A 19,649-nucleotide genomic window follows, 5' to 3' on the forward strand; every position below is an offset into this window, starting at 1 on the left:
TCTTTTTGGTTAACTGCTTACACTTCAGAATACATTTTTAATATTTGTTTTCCCTGTTTAGCTCTTTTCACTGATGGAGATGAAACCTCCTATTTCCCGAGCAAAAATGATTCTTATCACAAAAGCTGCCATTAAAGCTATTAAGGTAAAGTACAAAGGAACAAACATGAAACTGTAACAGTAGCAATGTTTTATTATTTTAGTTCTAAGTAAATGCATCTCTGGATTTCCCAGTCTTAGCTTCATGGATGTTTAATTCTAGGTGGTGTGAAGAATGTTATCTAGAAACCAGTGGGTGGTGAATATCACGTCTTGGTTTTAGACTAGTTGTATAATGACAGCTTGATTTTTTTGAATCATTGCTTTTTAATGCTACACCCACTAGGGTGTTGTGATTTCTGTGTAATAAAATTTTAAATGTTGCAGGATGCAACTGTACCTTAGCATATTAAAACATAACAGACTTCCTTAGAGAGTAAATCCAGAAAGCTCTCATTAATACTCTAGATGTAGTATGTCTTTTACACATTGACACACTCCTGATAGAAAGGATGGCTTATCTGTTCCCCCCATGAAATCTTTCTCTGTGTTTGATTAACTTAGCTTGATAACATACTTCTTTTTAGAATGTGACTCTTTCCTAAATGGTAGTAAGCACAAAGAGTTAAAATGATGTGCCACTGTTGAGTAATGATTAATTAATACATGTATTTATTTTCCAGCTCTACAAGCATGTTGTCCAGATTGTAGAGAAGTTCATCAAAAAGGTAAAAAACTATCTACTGATAAAGATACTGTCTGCATCTGTTTCTAGATATTACCAATAATGCTAGTAAATAACTAGAAAGGCTTCTGTATATAGGGATTGAGGGACAAAGTTCTGTTTTGTTAGGAATTTATATGTTTTGGTTTCTCTTTGTCTGTATAATCTCATTTTAGTTATGAGGGTATTACATTATCCATTAGGAAGGGGAGGGGAAAAAAAAGTGACATTACCCCTTTCTCCTTTACCCAGCAACTGAGGAGGAAACTAAAAGTACTGAACTTCAAATTAGTTTTCACTGACTAAGATAATACATATTTTCAGACAGTTTTCATGCTTGCCTAGGCATGTAGAACAACAGGCTAGAATGTAATACTCGCTAAAACCATATCATGCTGCCTAAAGCAGGTTCCTCTGAGTGAACAGAAAGAATAATGTCTTTCATTCAGAGACTTCTGAAGAGAAGGACTTTGCATTAAATTTTGGAGAGTAGAGTTGGTGGAAGTAGTTTGGTGCGTTGAGTGTGAGGTAGGTTGATTGCAGAGTTACAACATCTCTACTGTAATGTAGTAGACCTGTTGCACTTGCATGTTGTCAGGCTAAAGGTACTTTAAAAGCAGTGATTGAGAAGATAAAGACTGTTTCAAGCTATCTAAGTATATTTACCTTGTCCCAAATGTGAAAGCATGTTTTTCTTCTTTCTTTTCCATTTCTATAAACAAAACAAAAGTAAAGCACTAAGAGAATTCCACATAAAACAAATTGGTTTTTTTCTACCCAGGTATATATCTAAGGTGAATGCATGTTATCTTGTTAGTATCACTGCATAACGGAAAATTATTTGTATGTTTTCAGTGCAAACCGGAATATAAAGTCCCTGGATTGTATGTTATTGACTCTATTGTTCGTCAGTCTCGTCACCAGTTTGGAACAGACAAAGATGTTTTTGGGCCAAGATTCTCTAAAAATATTACTGCCACATTCCAGTATTTGTATCTCTGTCCATCTGAAGACAAGGTACAACTATGATTTCTCAAGTGTTGTGAATTGATAACAGTGCTGTCTTGGTGTTTCCACTTACATGGAAGCTAATATGGTGATTCTCTATGCCCATGGTAGTGAATGTTAATATATGAAATGGTTAAAACATGCTGAGCAGGATTATTGAAGGTGATAATCAAATGAAAGTTCTAGTTAAAGTATTTGTTTTGCCTAATTTCATCAGGGTTTTTTTTGCCTGTGCGAGACACTTTAACACTATGCCAGAACTGTCCTTGAGGCTCCTTCAGTCTAACTTAACTATGGAAGGTGGCGTTTCCCACAAAATTGAAGTTTTATAGGAGAAGCTCTGGTGTGAAGATTCTGCTCTCAAATATTTTCTGTGAAAATCATCAAGTTGGTTTCTCCAATCTTTATAAATCCCATATTTCAGAATTTCATTGCTGCTCTCCATTTTCAAGACTGATTTAAGGCCTCAGTTTTTCTTAGTTTTGCTGTACTTGCTGATAGAACGGAGGCTCGCAAAGTGTCCCAAATTCATGATAGTTCAGGTTTCTACTAACAGAAGATGGTTTTCATGCCTTGTCAGAACAATTTCAAAAGATTCCCAAGATAAGTGTGTTCTAGAAGTTGCTAGTTGGTTTCCAAAAATTGCCTACTCACTCTTTTTCTTAATAGTAGTACTGTAAGGGCAAACCAGTCTTTTTCTAACTGACTTTCCCTCTAAATTTCTAAGCTTTTGAAAGGCTTTAATGTGCTGTAGTTTCCTAATGTGGAACATTCAGATCTTTAGACCTTGAGTTTGATATTCTGGAGCTTCTGGGTCGATATCCTGGTGAGATACAGCAGTACGTTCTTTCTGTCTTTGTGGTTACCATTTTGTTCATCTAAATGAATTAGACTATCTGTCTTTTGTATGGAACTACTGGAGACTTCACTGCTAAAATAATTCAGATGCTTTCCACTAGGGGAATAGTACTGTTTATAACACGCTTGCTTTAATAAATTTCCAGTACCTAAACAAAAAACCTGATCTGCAGATACACAACAATTATGGCTGATATCCAAGGAAAATAATACTACTTTTTTTTTAACAGCCCTTTCTGTAATTTTAATGTGTGACTAAAAACAAGACTACTAAATTTACTCATTTTTTGGCCTTCATATTATTTTCAAGTATTTTTGAGAGATTGAGTACCCAAAGCCAAAAAATGCTGCTGTTGTAAAGTTCACTGTTTTTCAGACCAAAATCTTACTTAAAAATAGCATTTCAGATTGCTTTCTAATTAATCGTATTGTAGAAAACATTTTGTGAAATTCTTCAATCATTTAGTTTACAAAAGTATGGGTGGATTTGCATGGGTGTATTTAACTGAGTCACAGTAAGGCATTTTATTGTTGAAACAAGAAGTAACAGAATCGATTCATTCTTAGCAGCTACAGTAGAAGTAAAAAGTACTTAAAATGTATGTGTTTGTGAGTCAGATGGCTAAGTATATAAAAAGGACAGGTATGTCAATATAACATGTATTCTGACTTCCACCAGCTTGCATGCTTCAACTGAAGCAGCACATGTAGTTAGATATTATTGTTTAATACTGGCCTAAAGAAGGAAAGACTAATTTCCAGCTTGTTCCTGAAAGCTTCATTGTTCTTAATGTTAAAAAAAGAAACCAGCTTAAAATAACAGCTGACAGTCAGAGGTTCTAATTTAATCATTCTGCAGTGTTTTTCACTTGCTTTCCTGATCATTTGAATAATGATAGAGTTGGGTTTTCTGGTGTCAACATAGAATTGTTGGGTTAGTAGAAAAAAATTCAAGCAGTCAGTCTTCTATCTCAACTTTAAAGCTTTGTTCTGGTGTTTTATGGTCTATTGCCCCTTTCTTCATTAGGGTTTTCCAGCTCATCTTGATTCTCTCTGTCTCTTGTCACATTTGTTGTTTGTTTTATCCCTTTATGACCGTCCGTCATAAAGAAATGGTGGGGCTGATGTGACTTCCTCTGTTGTATATCAAGCCTAGTTGCTTTCTATTAAAACAGACAGTAAAATAAGTTGGCAGTTTTTGTCTTTGCCACATAAAAGGTCTTGCTGACCTATGTGACAAGGCAGGAGTTGTTAAGTAGGTATGCCTTATTATGTTGAATTCCTATACTGTTCAAACCTTTCCTCTCAACATAGAGAAGATAAATTTGGCGTCTGTGAATTAGGAGAGCTATATTTAGCATTGATGCTTCCTTTTGTTTCAACAGAGTAAAATAGTCCGTGTCCTGAACCTTTGGCAAAAAAACGGAGTATTTAAAATTGAAATAATTCAGCCTCTTCTGGATATGGCAGCAGGAACTAGTGCCACTGCACCAATGACAGAAAATGCTACTAATAATGAAGGTATGAATGACATTATAACATCTTTTAAAAGGGCAAGTGATGATAGCTTGTTTGCCTTCACATTGAAGTGCCTACTATCAGTTGCAACAGTAGCATATTAATAAACTCAACTTTGTTGTCACTGTTCTGTGGAGCAGCTGAATTAATTCTAAATAAATGTTGATACTGTACTTCAGAAATTACCAGAATGTGAACACTTATTTGGAAAATACCTGAAATTTATATTGTGTATGCATATGTGCACACTTCACTTACAGATGAATTCAAGGTCCCCTCTTAAAAAAAATTGTTTTCTTTTTTTCTTTTGGTCTGAAATATTTTTCTGTTGCTTCTCAATTTTATAATTCTGATGTATTTTTTTTTTGATTGTTAGAGTCTGAATAAATAAAACATGATCTTACATGTTTTAGAGCTTCATGCTTCTTTGAATCAGCTTAGTACCTGGAAGAAACAGCTGTCAGTCTTTTTCACTGTGCAGTCCCAAAATATTTTAGTTGGTGTTCCAAATCAAAGTTCTTAAACAGTGAAATTATGCCTGGCAGTAGGCTTTTACACGGGCTTCTGGTTGAAAACCACTGACCTAAAGAGTGAAGTAATGATGGCCTGCCCACAAAATCTTCACTGACCTATTTTATGCCACATAAAAAGCTGGTAGTGAGATTACTGAATTGTGGATGAGAATATACATACCACAATTTTGGTTTTCTCTGAAGGGTCTTCTTTTTTAGTTTGCACTCAGTATAGTCAGGCTCAGCTTTGGTAACCTCCTTATGTTAGAGCAGGACTGGCAAAAAATGTAATCGAGTGAGGGAGGTGTGGTGACAAAAAAATAACGATGCACAGTTGCATGAATCAAATCATCCCCAGTGGTGTTTCAAAGCATATCTTATTGATGTGTTTTATAACCGTGGCAGGACAAGGGGAAGAAAGGTCTTAGCATCTGAGCTTGGGTGCAGACTGGTGGCTATACCATTTCATTATAATGCGGTTTTTCCATCTCTGTCTCATCACTAGTAGCTAACAGGTTGGCTGCCTTCTGCATAGAATTTCATGTACAGAATTACTGATTTCAGCGAGATTATTCAGATGCACTGGAGGGGATAATTTGGCCCTGAAATAAATATGCTAATGAATAATAATAAATACATTAATGCATTATGTGAACTAGAATCTGTTTAGCTCATAATGCTACAAAGTCTGTTTAGCCAAAAAGACAGAGAGAGAGAAATGCAAATTTTCTCCCTTAAGCAAGTAAATATCCTTCTGAATATATACAGGAAATAATTTGGGAGTTAATTTATATTTAAAAACAATCACGTATTTTTTTTGCAGTGTTTTTATGTAGCATCTGACTTCTGGGAAAATAATATTCACCATGTTTGTCTTCTTGCTGCATGTCAACACTGCAGTTATTTAAACTGCAAGCAGATGAATGACTTTAAAGAAGTTGATGTTGTAAGGCAAACATTTGTGTAGCCTATCAAACTAAAAAATATCTGGGGTTTTTTACTGTCTCTCCTTGTACAGTTTTACAGTAGTCCATTAAAATATATTTGCTAAAGAATAGTTACTTGCTCACAGCATGTAGGAACTGATGGTATTAATGCTAATTCACTTTGTACTGGCAAGATGTTTATTAAAAGAATAGCATTGTAATCTAAGGCAAAGAGAATAGGAAAACTGTAAGTGTAGATGAAGCTAATAGCATGTCTTAAAGTGGAGTCTCAGTTTTAGTAAAGCTCAGCGGAAATGGGAGTCTTTTCCTGGAAGAATTAATAAAAATTATTTTTGTTGTAGGAGGATTTATCTGTCAGATGCAGGTTTGGCTTGTGCCTATGGAAAAGTGGCATGTGAACAAACCTTATCAAAGAAAAAGGGTTGCCTGTGAAATAATTTTTAAAAACCTTCAATTATTACCGCACATATCAGCAAAAAAGTTCAGTTACTGAAAGCAGAAACTGAGTTTCTCAGTTGCTCTTAAAATGAACCATTAGATGATTGATTTGAAATATTCATCCAAAGGAATGAGTCCAGAACTTTGTAACTGGAACTAACTTATAAGTGTATTGATACGCATTTCTTATCACTGTTTGAGTAATAGTTTTTCTCTTAATTGTACAATTTTAGAAAAGTTATAAACATTGAGTTGTGATCTAAAATACCCTGCTGGACTGGCTTTCAGATAGGCCTTTTTTGTTTTGTTTTGTTTTCTTTCTTAGTGTATATAATGCACAGATGAAAGCAGTGAATGGAGCAGTTAAAGGCAAAAGGAATGGAATTTGCAATTGGGGTAGTTTAGATAGGACTTTTTGGGTTAAATAGGGTGTTGCAGAGAGACACTTGTTTCGAAGAGGTAGATGTATGCAATGAAGACTAAGATGTATGTTTTGCAGTAACACAGCACCTTTTCAATTCTTATGAAACGCTCTAGGTTCGCCTCCCCCTCCAGCAAAGGTTCCTTCGGAGCCCCCTCAAGTTACTGCTAACTCAGTACCTACTGTGCCACAGTTGCCCAGTTCTGATGCCTTTGCAGCCGTAGCTCAGTTGTTTCAAACAACGCAAGGACAGCAGGTAACCTGTTTCTATTTGGTTCCCTTCTAACATCAGTTACATTAAATGAGGGAGGAAAAATGATGGAAGTAATATCCTTGATTTGAAGCAAAACAAAAAGCCTCCCTAAGGTCTTCGGTGGAAAACTTGTTAAAGTCAGCATTTGAATGATCTGTGACTCTTCTATCCAGTAATTATGGTATTTGAGGAAAAGTCAGTTAGTTATTTCTAAATAATTAGTTCTGAATTGATGCAGTGACAAAGTTTCAAGAACAGGCAGGATGTATCAAACAAAACATTGAGTTTTATTGTTTGGTTCACTTAAACGTTTGCAGTGTCGAAAAGCCTGAATACTGAAATCTTGGAATCTACTGAATTTTTGCCACTGAAGTATGTAAAAAGTGAAATCTGGTCTTGATGAAAGTTCTCCATAGTTCAGTCAGGTTGTTGGTGGTGATTATCCTGTGCCATAATCTGGTTTGATGTATAATTTATATCCTACACCTCCTTCAGTACTATGTGTTTCTACAAGAATATATACTTAAAACTATATATTTTTTGTAGCTTCAGCAAATTCTTCAGACTTTTCAACAGCCTCAAAAACCCCAGTCACCGGTCATAGATAACACTGTGATGGCTCAGGTTCAAGCTATTACTGCTCAGTTGAAAACTACAGCAGCACAGCCACCAGAACAAAAAGCTGCTTTTCCACTTCCTGAGCAAAAAACATCATTTGACAAAGTAAGTCTTAATTTGTTTTCTTTTGTGTTTAACTTTTTCAGTTCAGCAGAAGACTGTTTGATGCATACCTCAATGTCTATCCTCCATTTGTTAGGAGAAAAATGATGCGAATTCTGGTTTTCTTGGTCCATTTGGAGGTTGACTTCCTGTTTTTACAGCCTTTGCATTTTCTGAAGCTGAATAAAACTGGTTTTGGAAAGTTTCTATTTCTGTATTAGAATATAGATGTTTCCTCCACCCCTCATTCTAGCCTTGTCTTTTAATTCCAGAGCTGTTAGATACATAGTAGGATTCCAATAATAAGGAAATTTTGTCTGCCAATTATATAAGACACAGAAAAAATATTTGGTTCAACGTTAATTTCTTTCAGAAACTGCTAGATCGATTTGACTATGATGATGAACCAGAAGCAGTAGAAGATTCAAAGAAAGAAGATTCAGCTCCTTCTCCTTCAGTTTCTCAGCCAGCTTTGTAAGTTTTGTGTCAAAATAAAATTAACAAATCTTTGTTGTAAAAAATACTTAGGTTAGAAAGCTGACTAAAATTCCAAGATATTTCAGTGCTTAGCTGTTAATAGAAAATGTTAACAACTTCTGGTGTTTGGGGTTTTTTTTGGTTTTTTTACTTCGGTGATCTGGTGTAGGTTTGACATGTATCGTTGATTGAGGAATGTGTTCTGTAGAGAAAAACTCAGTTCTGGCTTCAAGATGAGTTCCATACTTTTATTGCACAACTGAGCATGTCAGGGCATTGTTAGTAATCGGCTGGATTGCTTTGCTGGCTGGGTAAAAGATGCTATTCCGAACATAGTGGTAGTTTTAACTATTTAAAAAATTAAATTTGGCTTTGCAGCTTTACTTTCTCAAACATTAAATACCCACGCAAACAAACTCAGACTCCTATTTCCCTTTTGATATGCGTTATTATAAAGTCTTAAATTACATGATCACATACTAGTTTTTTCCACAGGACTTCTCTCTCATTCAGTGCACAGGCTGGATGGTGCTCAATACCTGGGTTAGTCAATATTTCTTTTTTCCCTGCTTCAGTATGTGGCCCCATGTCTTACTTTCTGTATATGCCATCCAAACACTGCTCTCAAAAACCGAGTCACTAACTTTGTCATTAGCTTTCTTACTGTGTTTATGACCTTGAGCACTTTAATGTTCCACAAATATTAGTTAATTAAAATGTCTTTTAAGTGAATTGGTAGTATTTTCCATATAATACAGATCAAATTCTGGCATACAGAAGGATGAGGTAGGTCAAACATCATCGTTGCTTGTCTATGCCCAGCCAGAGATCACTGGACTAGGCTTTTCAGCATGTTTATCTTCTGTGGGCAACACTTCAAAACTTCTGTTGTTATTACCACCTTACAGTTGTATAAGTTGCCTCTGAAGACTGTATTCCAGTAGTCTCATTTTGGCCACACAAAATCAGTAATCCACTGTTTGAAAAATCCGTCTATCCGGAATCATCTAAGAATTGTATGGCACCTGTGTCTTAAAATACTACAAAGTTCTGTTTCACATCACTATGAAATTCCTTTATCTTCCTGAAATCCTGCTCAGTTTCTTACACAAACTGCATCCTGTAAACAGGTTCTGTTAACTGCACAGACCTCATTAATTCCCTGAGCACTGTCCATTCTGTGTGTTGAATCAGGAAGTGAATGGCATTATTGTAATCCTTGTGTGATATACATATCCCTTTCTTCTCTGCCCTAAATTCTTCCCAAACCAGAGTTTTTTTCCAGCAAAAGTATGGCCAGTTTATTTGCCATGAGGAAAAGGCTTTCTACTTTTGCTTCCAAAAGAGGAACTGGAAAGAAAAAAAGTCAACCTGAGGCAGACAACCTTCATGACAAATTTCCATAGACCAAGGTCTTTAGCAAGATCATATAAGTAAAGGGAGAAGGGAGGCTTAAACCTTGATGTAACATTTCTTTAAATGTTAAGAGACTAATCTTACAGTGGAGTAAAGATAAGGTAGCCACTTTTTCTCCTGTGTTTTCACTTTTTAGAGAGGAAATGGGATCATCATAAAGATAACTTTTCTGTCTAAATTTGAAGCAAGAATGTGGAAATGTACATAGAAATATGTAAAATAAAGGCAGAAAAAAATCTGTGTGTATACTGACTTGTCTCACCAAACTATTACTTGTTTTAGTGGATTTCCAGGAGAAGGTATGCAACAGCCAGTATTTCCTCAACTCCCAAACATGGATCCTTTTCAGCAGCGAATGATGGGAATACAACAGGATCCCATGCGTCATCAGGTAACTTCAGGGTTTTCCCTTGAACCCTCTGTTGTGTTACGTTTTCTCTTTTGTTGTTTTCTTTGGTGCAGAAGTAAGGAAGTAGTATTCCTATTGGTGAAGAGCGAGTATGGCTTAGCACTCAAACTTTCCCAACAATCATATTTTTGTTCTGTTCTCATCAAGCTTTGAAGAACAAGATTTTTATTTTATACACTTAAACACTTGACCTGCTTCATCTTTCTCAATCTTCTCGTGCTTCTGGTCTTTTATTATGATTTCAGAGCAGAGATACAGTTTTACTTTAACAAACTGGGAAAGCTAATGTAACTTTCTTACCTAATCGGAAGTTTTTGTGGTTTTTCTTTTCTAAAGGTTCCACTTCCTCCTAATGGACAAATGCCAGGTTTTGGTCTCCTGCCTACCCCGCAGTTTCCACCCATGGCTCAACCTGTGATTCCACCAACAGCACCTGTGCAGCAAACCTTTCAGTCTCCTTTTCCAGTACAGAGTGAATCACACATGCAAAAACCACATCAGCAGGTGAGGACCCCTTGCAGTAAACAAACTAACTACAGTACTCTAGTACATGTCTTTCTCAGATGTGTAAAGTTTGTTCAGGGGAGGAGGTTTCATGATAAGCATGGACAGAGATGGCAGTGAAAGTAGCTCATGTGAGAGAAAGCTGGATAGCCGCAGTGCTATGCGGCAAGTCTGGTGTTTCAGAAGTCTAGCAAAACCAGTATATGTATACTTTACACCTACTTTTGTGAATTACTTTAAATTGAATTTTGTCCTTCCACTTCTCACTTTCCCTCATCCTCCCTTTCCTGTCCCCATCATGCTTGAGGTATATTTTGTTCCATGGAATCTAACAATGCAATCTCATTCTGGAGAGAAGCTATCTGGAAAAGTCTATTTTAACAGCCTAGTAGATTGCCAATATAGTAGAAATGCACTCAGAAGTCTGTAAACATTTTTAAAAAATCCAAGTCTATGTAAACAGCTCTCTTTTGTTCCAAGGATTTTGGAGGATATTGGTTCAGTAACTAGCTGGTATTAAGAGAAAATCAAAGAGCAAGTCTATTGACCTCTGTGTGTGTATATATATAAAAAGTTGAATATATTTGCCTCTTTCTTTCCAAGAAAGAGAAGTAGAGTTGGTACCCTAGTGTCTTTACATGGTCGCATCGTGAAGGCAATGTAAAGTTTAGGCAGGGCACAGTGTGTTCTGGATTGGGAAGCTATAGAGGATTTAGGGTAGGAAGGAAGAGCTCTGTTGAACTTTGGGTTGGTTTATTTTAAGCAGGTTCTTGCATTTTATATTGTTTTGATGACTTACAATAAATTTGACAACTGATGCGGTATTGTAATGTGCTTATATATATATGGCTTAGAGTAGTTTCCTGTAACATCTTGGAGAAACGTTTTCTAGCAGACCTTACTTGCCTGTGATTTGATGACAGAGCAAGATCCACTGACAGACTTTAAGGGAATATATTAATATTCTGTACAGATATATGTGGTGCTGAAATTGACTAGAATGTCAAAAACAGTAATTTCCAAATTGAAAATGAGAATTTTGCCTAACAGTTTTATTATGTTTTTGTAGTAGTTGTATTAAGTTCATTTAATACTGGACTGTCTCCCTGTTAGTCACCCTAAAGTAGTGGTGAAGCTTCAGAGGAGAGTTGCATTACATTTTAATTTCATATATGTGAATATTCAATATAAACAGTGCTGTTACATAATTTAGGCATAAAATGAAATAAAATGTGCTACTCGCCCATTAAACTAGTCGACTTAATATTTTAGGATATGGAAGTGGAACAGCCACCTATTCAAGAGGGAAAACGACACATTTCTGACAACAGAAAGTCAAGATCTAGGTCTGCATCAAGGTAAACTGGTGAAAGTTCTTCTAGTGAGGATATGTATTATATCAAGTATTGGATTTTAAAATAGGGAACTTAAATGTGTCATGTCTAAAGACTTGAAAATGCTTTACTAATTCTGAATCATTGCTGAGGAGAGTTATGCTGATTGTCTGGAACTCAGAGAATCTGTTGCTGCGCTGCTAAATTTACTGCGGGGGTGGTAACTTCTAACTGAGATGACAGTGAGTAGCTGAGAGGTGTGCTAACTCACTGAGCTAGTGGTGGAGCTCGTTTTCAGTGCCTTAGGACACAGTCCTCTTACTTGTGTTTTGAGTTGACTTCTTGCGCGCCCTGCTCAGCATGCTTCCTTTGAGGTCATTTCTTCTGCGTACCCAGTTGTGCTGTACAAGTTGGATTCTATGATTAAATGCTGAAAGACACATTTAGCACAAGAGTTTATTTCAATTTAATCCGAAGGTTAATTACAGGAAATTACTGCCTATTATTCTTTGTATGGACAACACTAGTGAAATGTCACAGTAAATCAAAACTGTTCAGGGCTTTATTTGAATTCTGCTTCCGGAAGAGAGAAAGAGAGGCCCTTTCCATCTCTTACCTCTGAGGAGAGTTGTGTATAAATATGGCTAAATGTTGTGTGTACTTCACTGCAGTGGTAATGAGAAACAAATTAGTGATTCAAGAGTTGTGAACTTATGAAAGTCACCTACCTTCTAAGGAAAATTGGGTATCTATACAGTTCTCTCTTACTGGTAGAGAGTAACTTCCATGCCTGTTAATACTGAGAAGATAGGGAAGCAGAATATGATAGTTTAATTTTGTGCTCATCCCGGTTTCAGCTGGGATAGAGTTAATTTTCTTCTTAGTAGCTGATGCAGGGGTGTGTTTGGGATTTGGTGTGAGAACAATATTGGTAAACACCCCGATGTTTTTAGTTGTTGCTAGGTAATGTGTTTAGTAAGTCAAGGACTTTCCAGTTTCTGGGGCCCTGACAGTGAGAGGGCTGGAGTGGCACAATAAATAGGGAGGGGACACAGCCAGGACAGCTGACCTGAACCAGCCAACGGGATATTCCATGCCGTATGATGTCATGCTTAGTGTATCTAAGCTGGGGGAAGAAGAAGGAAGGGGGAGGACGTTTGGTGTTACGGCATTTGTCTTCCCAAGTAACTGTTAGGTATGATGGAGCCCGGCTTTCCTGGGGACGGCTGAACACCTGCCTGCCCATGGGAAGTGGTGAATGAATTCCTTGTTTGGCTTTGCTTGTGTGTGTGGCTTTTGCTTAACCTGTTAAACTGTCTTTATCTCAGCCCATGAGTTTTCTCACTTCCTCTTCTGATCTTCTCCCCCATCCCGCTGTGGAGGAAGGGAGTGAGCAGCTGCATGCTGCTTAGTCGCCAGCTGGGGTTAAACCATGACAGCTCTAAAGACACTTTTCTTAAGAAGAAATCTTTGATCCAGTGTGCTGTGTGACTTTGCCTGTCACAGAGGCAGTATTTCACATCTCAGCTGACCTAACAAATCTGGCTCCAGTGTTAAAGCAAAGCTAACTACTTAGTTACGAGTCATCTTTGCCAAGTTGCATATGACTTCTTTGAAGATTTACTGTCTTCCAGACCTTGAGTGGCTTAGAACTTGAACATGCTGTAAAATACCATTTTAGTGGTAGGATTTTATTGTTAATCTCTTTTTTTTTAACCATTCTTTGGTAAAAGCAATAAACATTTTACTCATTTAAGCAGATGGAAAATTTTTTTGTTAACATGGACATAGTTTTGATAGTCAACTTCAATACAAAATTAACAGAAGGTAAGAAATTTAGATTGAAAAATAATCACCTTGATTGCATTAATAAACTACTATAATAATTTATTCTAGTTCTAAATGCATATGAATGAACTTGGACTTCTTTTTTTTTATTGACTGAACTCTTGCCTGATTATTTAAGTCAGGGGTCCTCAAACTACAGCCCGCAGGCCGGATACAGCCCCCCAGGGTCCTCAGTCCGGCCCCCGGTATTTACAGACCCCCCTGTCCCCCCGGCCGGGGGTTGGGGCGGGGGGAACCAAGCAGCCGCAGATGACGGCCTGCCACTGCATCTGCACGCCGGCCCCCTGGTTAAAAAGTTTGAGGAGCCGTGGTTTAAGTATATACCTGAAATAGTTATCTGTCAATGTCTGGGTCAGAAAGATTGAACATAAATGGTTGTTGGTTTGAACTAGGTCGCCTAAAAGGAGACGCTCAAGATCTGGCTCCCGATCTCGAAGATCACGTCATCGTCGATCTCGATCTCGGTCCAGGGATAGACGCCGACACTCTCCTAAGTCTCGGTCACAAGAAAGACGTGAACGTGAGAGGGAGAGAGAACGCAGGTCAAAGGGCCTTCCTCAGATCAAGTCAGAAACTGTTAGTGGTAAGTTCATTGTTGATGTAACTGCAAATCCTTGTAATACCGTTTTTCAGATGCTCAACATCTTCCTCGTTCATAGATGGAATTTTTTTGTCTGTGCCCAGTATTTTCTTTAATGAATTTTAGAGTTCTGTGAAGTTGAAGATACACAGTAGATATTATACCTGTGTAAAATGGAATACTTAGAAGACAAACAGGTATTTCAGATGAACGGTAAATGTTGAAGAAACACGCTTCTTGTGTCTATTAGACATTTTAAAAAACCTCAGTATGGACAAGTCCACTTACTTTCAGTAAGTATCTGCCTAGAATGTGCCAGAAGACAACTGTTAACCTGATGCATGGGATTTTGAAAAATTTTTTGTGTTCCTTTTTCTTGAGTTTAATGCTACTTGATGCAGGTTCCAAGATTCATCCATGCAGAATAAAAGTAAACTGTACTCTGATTTATTTTCTGAACTGTCATAAAGCTGGTAAGAATCCAATTCACCACACATCCCTGTACTTCCTTTAATCACGGTAACAATTTGGCATTTTTGGAATATCTCCAGGTCAGAAATATTTTGGCTGTAAAATGAGAAAATAAAAAGCTGAAAACACCATGCTTTTCTTTTCCTTCTTTTGAGATATATAAAGTAAAGCAGCTTGAGGAACAAGAAGTTGAGCACATTATTAAGATTTTTCTAATGAGTCAGCATTATATGTGGCTCAAACCTGAAGGGGAGCTTTGACCTGGAAAACACACAGACTAATGTCTGGATTTCTGAAATAATCCTGGCTTTGCCTGTCTTTGTAGACAAAACGTATTAGGTGTCTTCTGACTATTCCTGGGGAGTGTGAAATCTTCACTGGAGTCATCAAGTAAAATGAGAACATGTTTTTGATGTGAGAGGGACAAAATCCGAAGAGTTTTAACTAGCCAAAACCTTGTGAATGACAGTACCATTGGTTTAAAAGGACTGCAAAGACGTAGCAGCTGTTCATTAAAAGCTTACTGGCAGCAGTGTAAGATACGCTTTTGCCAGCATCTCTCCCAAATTCTAGCACATAATACTTTTTAGGTTTGCAGGTTTATATCACTTGGTGGGGAAAACAGTTAAGTATTAAATGTCGCTGTAGTAGTCTTCAGCAAATGTGATACTTTGAGCTCATCTGCTGTTTCATTACCTTGAAGCATGAAGTGAGATCAGCGTGTTTACTCTTTCCTGAAAGAAAAAGCTCGTGTCAATAATTGTTTCACTTAACTGTAGAAAGAAGTGGCAGTGAATAGGTCACTGAAGAGGTTAAAAGTTTGGTTGCTCATTGTAGTTGAATTGTCACCATGTTCTGGAGGAAAATCTGACTGGTAGTGGGTGTGTCTCTATCATCTTGACAGTAAGGACTGTCTGTAACTTGCGATGGTGGCTAGTAGCTTGGATTTCATACTAAGCAGAGGGAATTACCTTGTTGTGAAATACCCGCTGTGTGTGTTGGGATATTTCATGGAGCATTGTTAGCAGCAAAGGGTATTTTTCCTTCTTACGATGATTTGCAGAGTTCCTGATCGTTAGACCTTGCAGGTCATTTCAGTGTTAGTTGACTAGAGAGCTGCTTAGCGAGTGCATTCTAACAGTGATTCCGCTGTAGTTTGTGGTTAACTGTTAATGCAGATCCAGCCAAGAAAAAGAGGTTTCTGTCAAACACTCCTAAATATTTTAATATTAGCTGGCTTTGTCATTTGAATAACTGTTTTAAATACTATTTTGACATTCTGGCTTGTGAAATTTGTATTTCCAAGTGGTCTTACAGCCTGTGTTAACTCTCTGATTGCAGTTTGTAGTACTACGCTTTGGGTAGGACAACTTGACAAAAGAACAACTCAACAGGATGTTGGAAGTCTTTTGGAGGAGTTTGGCCCAATTGAATCAATAAACGTAAGTATAAATGGTGCAGTGTAAGCTACTTTGGTATGCTTTGGTTACAAAAAATCTTTTCAGACTTTTTTTATGACAGCTTTTTGTTTGATACATTCAAAAGAGTCAAGAGCTCTCATTTCCTATATGATTGTGTTTTCTAATGTGTAAACTCAATTCATTTGGCTGCTTGTAGAAAAACAAGAAGGCAGTTGCTTTTGTGTCTTGCAATTTAAAAAAGCTCTTGGGCGTAATACAGCAGATTATCCCGTTTTCATAAAAATCATGGTTTTTCTGGAGAGAATTCACTGAGAAGGGGCTGTTGAGGCGATGGGTACAGAATTACTGTGCTACTGAGTTTCTTGTCTGCTCCATTTTGTTTGATTATAGAAATGTGGACTCTCAGCTGGTGTTCTTGTTTTGCTTGTTTCTTTTCTCCATGTTTATGGCTAAAATGACAGAAGTATTGTTACACTTCGCAGTATTTAAGGATGATTTTATATATAAATGATAGCTGTTCCGGTAGATGCAAAATATCATTTGAACAAACAAAACAAAGCGACTGTAATTTTCTTCCTATTCCCAAATTTTGTAAAACAACATAGAAGTTTTTTTCTCAAATGCATTACAGATAATAATCATGAAATATACAACAGTTTTCCATATTCTCACATGGAAGAGAGTGTAAAACTTTCCACATAAGAAGTTGCTTTTAATTTACTAGAAATTTGTATTTCCAGAAGATACTGTCTATCTTAGCCTCTTACACTAACATTCTCTTTCATACTTCCATAGCCCTTTTTGAAGTGTCTGCTGATGTTCCAGCTTACTGTAATTGAACACTTATATGTTGTTCGTTAGCAAACCTGATTTTTTTTCTTAAAATACAAACAGATGATACCGCCTAGAGGATGTGCCTATATTGTCATGGTTCACAGACAAGATGCTTACCGTGCCCTACAAAAACTGAGCCGAGGAAACTTCAAAGTCAATCAGAAATCTATAAAGGTACTTCTGGAAAATGTCAAGCTGGTCTAAAGTACTGTAATTACTGTAATCCTTTTTCATCTGTTACAGACTTTTGGGTATTTTAGACTTTTATATATTCTGGATATGGTATTGTGTAAATTTATGTGAATGGACCACTTTTTTTCTTGGTAAGTATTCTTCCTGCTCTGTAGTGTGACTAGTGGAACTTGTATCCGTTTCCTTGAAGGGTTGCCAACAATAGGCTGTTTAACCAAGAAAAACGGTGTCCTTTTAGACATTATGGTGGACTGTGACTGTGTTTTTCTTGTTGCTGGTTATTTGTCTTATAACCAAGTTTAATTATATATGGTGATCTTATAAAGAGATAATACTACAAAATAAATAAGGAAGAACACATTCATTAATGAAGTTCTTCCTTTCATAGAACATTGCGTTAGAGTGACACTGTCCTCTGATGGGAAATAGGATTAATCTTAGTGACTGGGGAGCATTTGAAGAAGATGCCTTTATACATTTTTACAAATTGCACACAAGAGTAAAGCCAAGAAGTAAGAACTAAGTCTGCTTTAAAAAACCCTCCTATTTCAGAGTTTTGTAACTAACCTCTTTTTCCTGCTGTTTCAACTAGAGTTTTCTTTTTGATTTGTAGCTTCAAATGGTAATGGTATTCTGTGAGAATTAAATATGAAATCCACTAAAACGGAAGCATTTTACTGACTACATCTATTTCCTTCCCCCCCAAGATTGCATGGGCTTTGAATAAAGGAATAAAGCCAGATTACAAGCAGTATTGGGATGTAGAATTGGGTGTTACTTACATACCATGGGACAAAGTGAAACCTGAAGATCTTGAAAGTTTCTGTGAAGGAGGAATGTTGGACAATGAAACTCTTTGTCCAGGTAAAGTATTGTTACATCTTTAAATGCTTTTAAAAAATTGTCCTTTGTGCTGGTGTACCGAAGTTGGTGTGGCTGACTTCCATGGCTGAGTTGCACATAAAAGCCTTGAAATGGCTAAATGCAAGCACGTGTACCTGTAGATTGGAAAGCGTTTGTAAGCAGTTGACAACAGTCCCTCATCAGGAGTTGTGCAGCAGTGTTACAAGAGGCTGAGCTAAAAATGCACCTGGATATCAGGTGACTTGTAAGCTGTGCTGGTGTTTGCCCTTGATGATAATACAAGATGCAAGTGTGTTGTACTTGTTAGTCCCAGAGCCAGTGTGGTCCCTGCCCCCCTTCCCAGGTTGTGTGAGGCACCCCTAGCAAAGGAACCTGCTTTTAGAGTACTTGTGCAGCAAGTGAGCTGACAGCAGCTTTATAATTTGTAAAACAAGTGCCTATAGTTTTTACACCTCTGACATTTTCAGTTCCTTTAGCAAGTTTTGTATTTATGGAGACCTGACAGCATTCTTGTTATTTTGTATGTAAGCAGTGAAAATACCAGGCTTCTGTGGTGGTATTAAGAAAATGACACCTGTTATAATCATCAGCTTCAAATCAATTACAGTCTTCAGATCAATAATACAGTTGCTAGTGTGCTGGCTGTTGGTGGGTTTAAAAGTAATATTAAGTAAAGGCAGAACTTAAAAAATGAAATTGCCTTAAGTCCTTTGAATTGGTACTCTAGACTACTGTGTTGGTTTTAACCATTGTGTGGTGTGCTGTCTAGTTACTGAAACATTATTTCAGGGTTTTGTCATTCTGTCCAAGTTGCCCTAATTAGGTGGTGGTTATTCTAAATAGTAGCATCTCTGCAGGATAAGTACACAAAAATAAGTTGAAGTGTGTATTTTAAATGAATGTCTAACTAGTTTTAAATATAACCTCAATGTGTTCCAGTCTTTTCAGTGTTTTCTTTTTCCCATAATGCCCCTTCACTGATCACTTTTTCCAGCTTAGCTGTCTTTCCCAGGAAGTTCTGATAAACAATAGGAGCCATATTTCTTTAGTAAAATGAGTTTAAAGTAAAAATGTGATTCTTTATTATTGTCGTCTCCTTTTCCTTGTTCAAGATTTGAAATCGTTGTTTTTTCAGAAATTACTTCTCAAATTAGTGAAAAAGCTCCTGCCTTCTTGCTCAAGAGCGATGGAATGAGTCTGTTAAAAGCTTGTCCCAAAACAGCCTTACTGTTTTTGTTACATACTGTGTTTCAGAGTCCCGAGCATATATAAATGCTGTCAGTGCAAAGAGTTGTTAAATGACTAATGAAAGGAATAAATTTACTTGCTATGTTTCGGTGATTTGCAGTACTCTGTTTAAAATAATTTGGAATTTTTATTGTCAGAAGTATGTTTAAATGCTTCTTAGCATTGTGTTTCTGGTTACCTGAATATTTTCTCTTAAGCCATTTTTGTAAACTTCACAAAGCGTGGTAGTTTACATGGCAGTACTTCACCACTTGTCTGTTTCTACTGAGCTGATACATGTATGTTTGGGTTGTTTTTTTTTTTTTTTAATAGAGTGGAAGGGGATTCCCAAGAAGTCTGAAATTGAAGTAGCTCAAAATGGAGGTGCAGAAGCGGCACATAATGAACCAGTGTCACCTATACCTAAAGCTTTACCTGTTCCAATTCCTGTTCCCATGCCTGCACCAATAACAGTACCTCCTCCACAGGTGAGAGTTGCTTTTCATTTGCTCTGGATACCTAAGCAAAAACTTACTTTAAGTAATATTCCAGTATGGCCGTATGTAAGTTAAAGAGAGGGAGGAAATACAGTGAATGGTAACTGGTTGATGGGACTGTGGGTGTGGGTGTGTGT

General features: G+C 37.0%; 1 protein-coding gene across 3 annotated transcripts in view; it reads left to right on the forward strand.

The window, feature by feature from the left end:
- Nucleotides 1-19,649, forward strand: part of SCAF4 (SR-related CTD associated factor 4) — a 47,070-nt gene that overhangs the window by 11,806 nt on the left and 15,615 nt on the right. Inside the window, exons 2-17 of one of the 3 annotated variants that reach the window (XM_056326947.1) lie at nt 62-145; nt 723-767; nt 1,619-1,780; nt 4,015-4,150; nt 6,582-6,721; nt 7,265-7,441; nt 7,812-7,912; nt 8,411-8,458; nt 9,614-9,722; nt 10,077-10,244; nt 11,517-11,590; nt 13,819-14,009; nt 15,819-15,919; nt 16,793-16,906; nt 17,632-17,788; nt 19,349-19,503. In XM_056326947.1, coding sequence (XP_056182922.1) covers nt 62-145; nt 723-767; nt 1,619-1,780; nt 4,015-4,150; nt 6,582-6,721; nt 7,265-7,441; nt 7,812-7,912; nt 8,411-8,458; nt 9,614-9,722; nt 10,077-10,244; nt 11,517-11,590; nt 13,819-14,009; nt 15,819-15,919; nt 16,793-16,906; nt 17,632-17,788; nt 19,349-19,503 — 1,962 coding nt within the window. Of the gene's footprint in view, nt 1-61; nt 146-722; nt 768-1,618; nt 1,781-4,014; nt 4,151-6,581; nt 6,722-7,264; nt 7,442-7,811; nt 7,913-8,410; nt 8,459-9,613; nt 9,723-10,076; nt 10,245-11,516; nt 11,603-13,818; nt 14,010-15,818; nt 15,920-16,792; nt 16,907-17,631; nt 17,789-19,348; nt 19,504-19,649 lie in introns of all 3 variants that reach the window. The other 2 variants (XM_056326946.1, XM_056326949.1) reach the window with 2 other exon arrangements.

The sequence above is a fragment of the Falco biarmicus genome, chromosome 2 (genome assembly GCF_023638135.1).
Source record: "Falco biarmicus isolate bFalBia1 chromosome 2, bFalBia1.pri, whole genome shotgun sequence".
Classification (NCBI taxonomy): domain Eukaryota; kingdom Metazoa; phylum Chordata; class Aves; order Falconiformes; family Falconidae; genus Falco; species Falco biarmicus.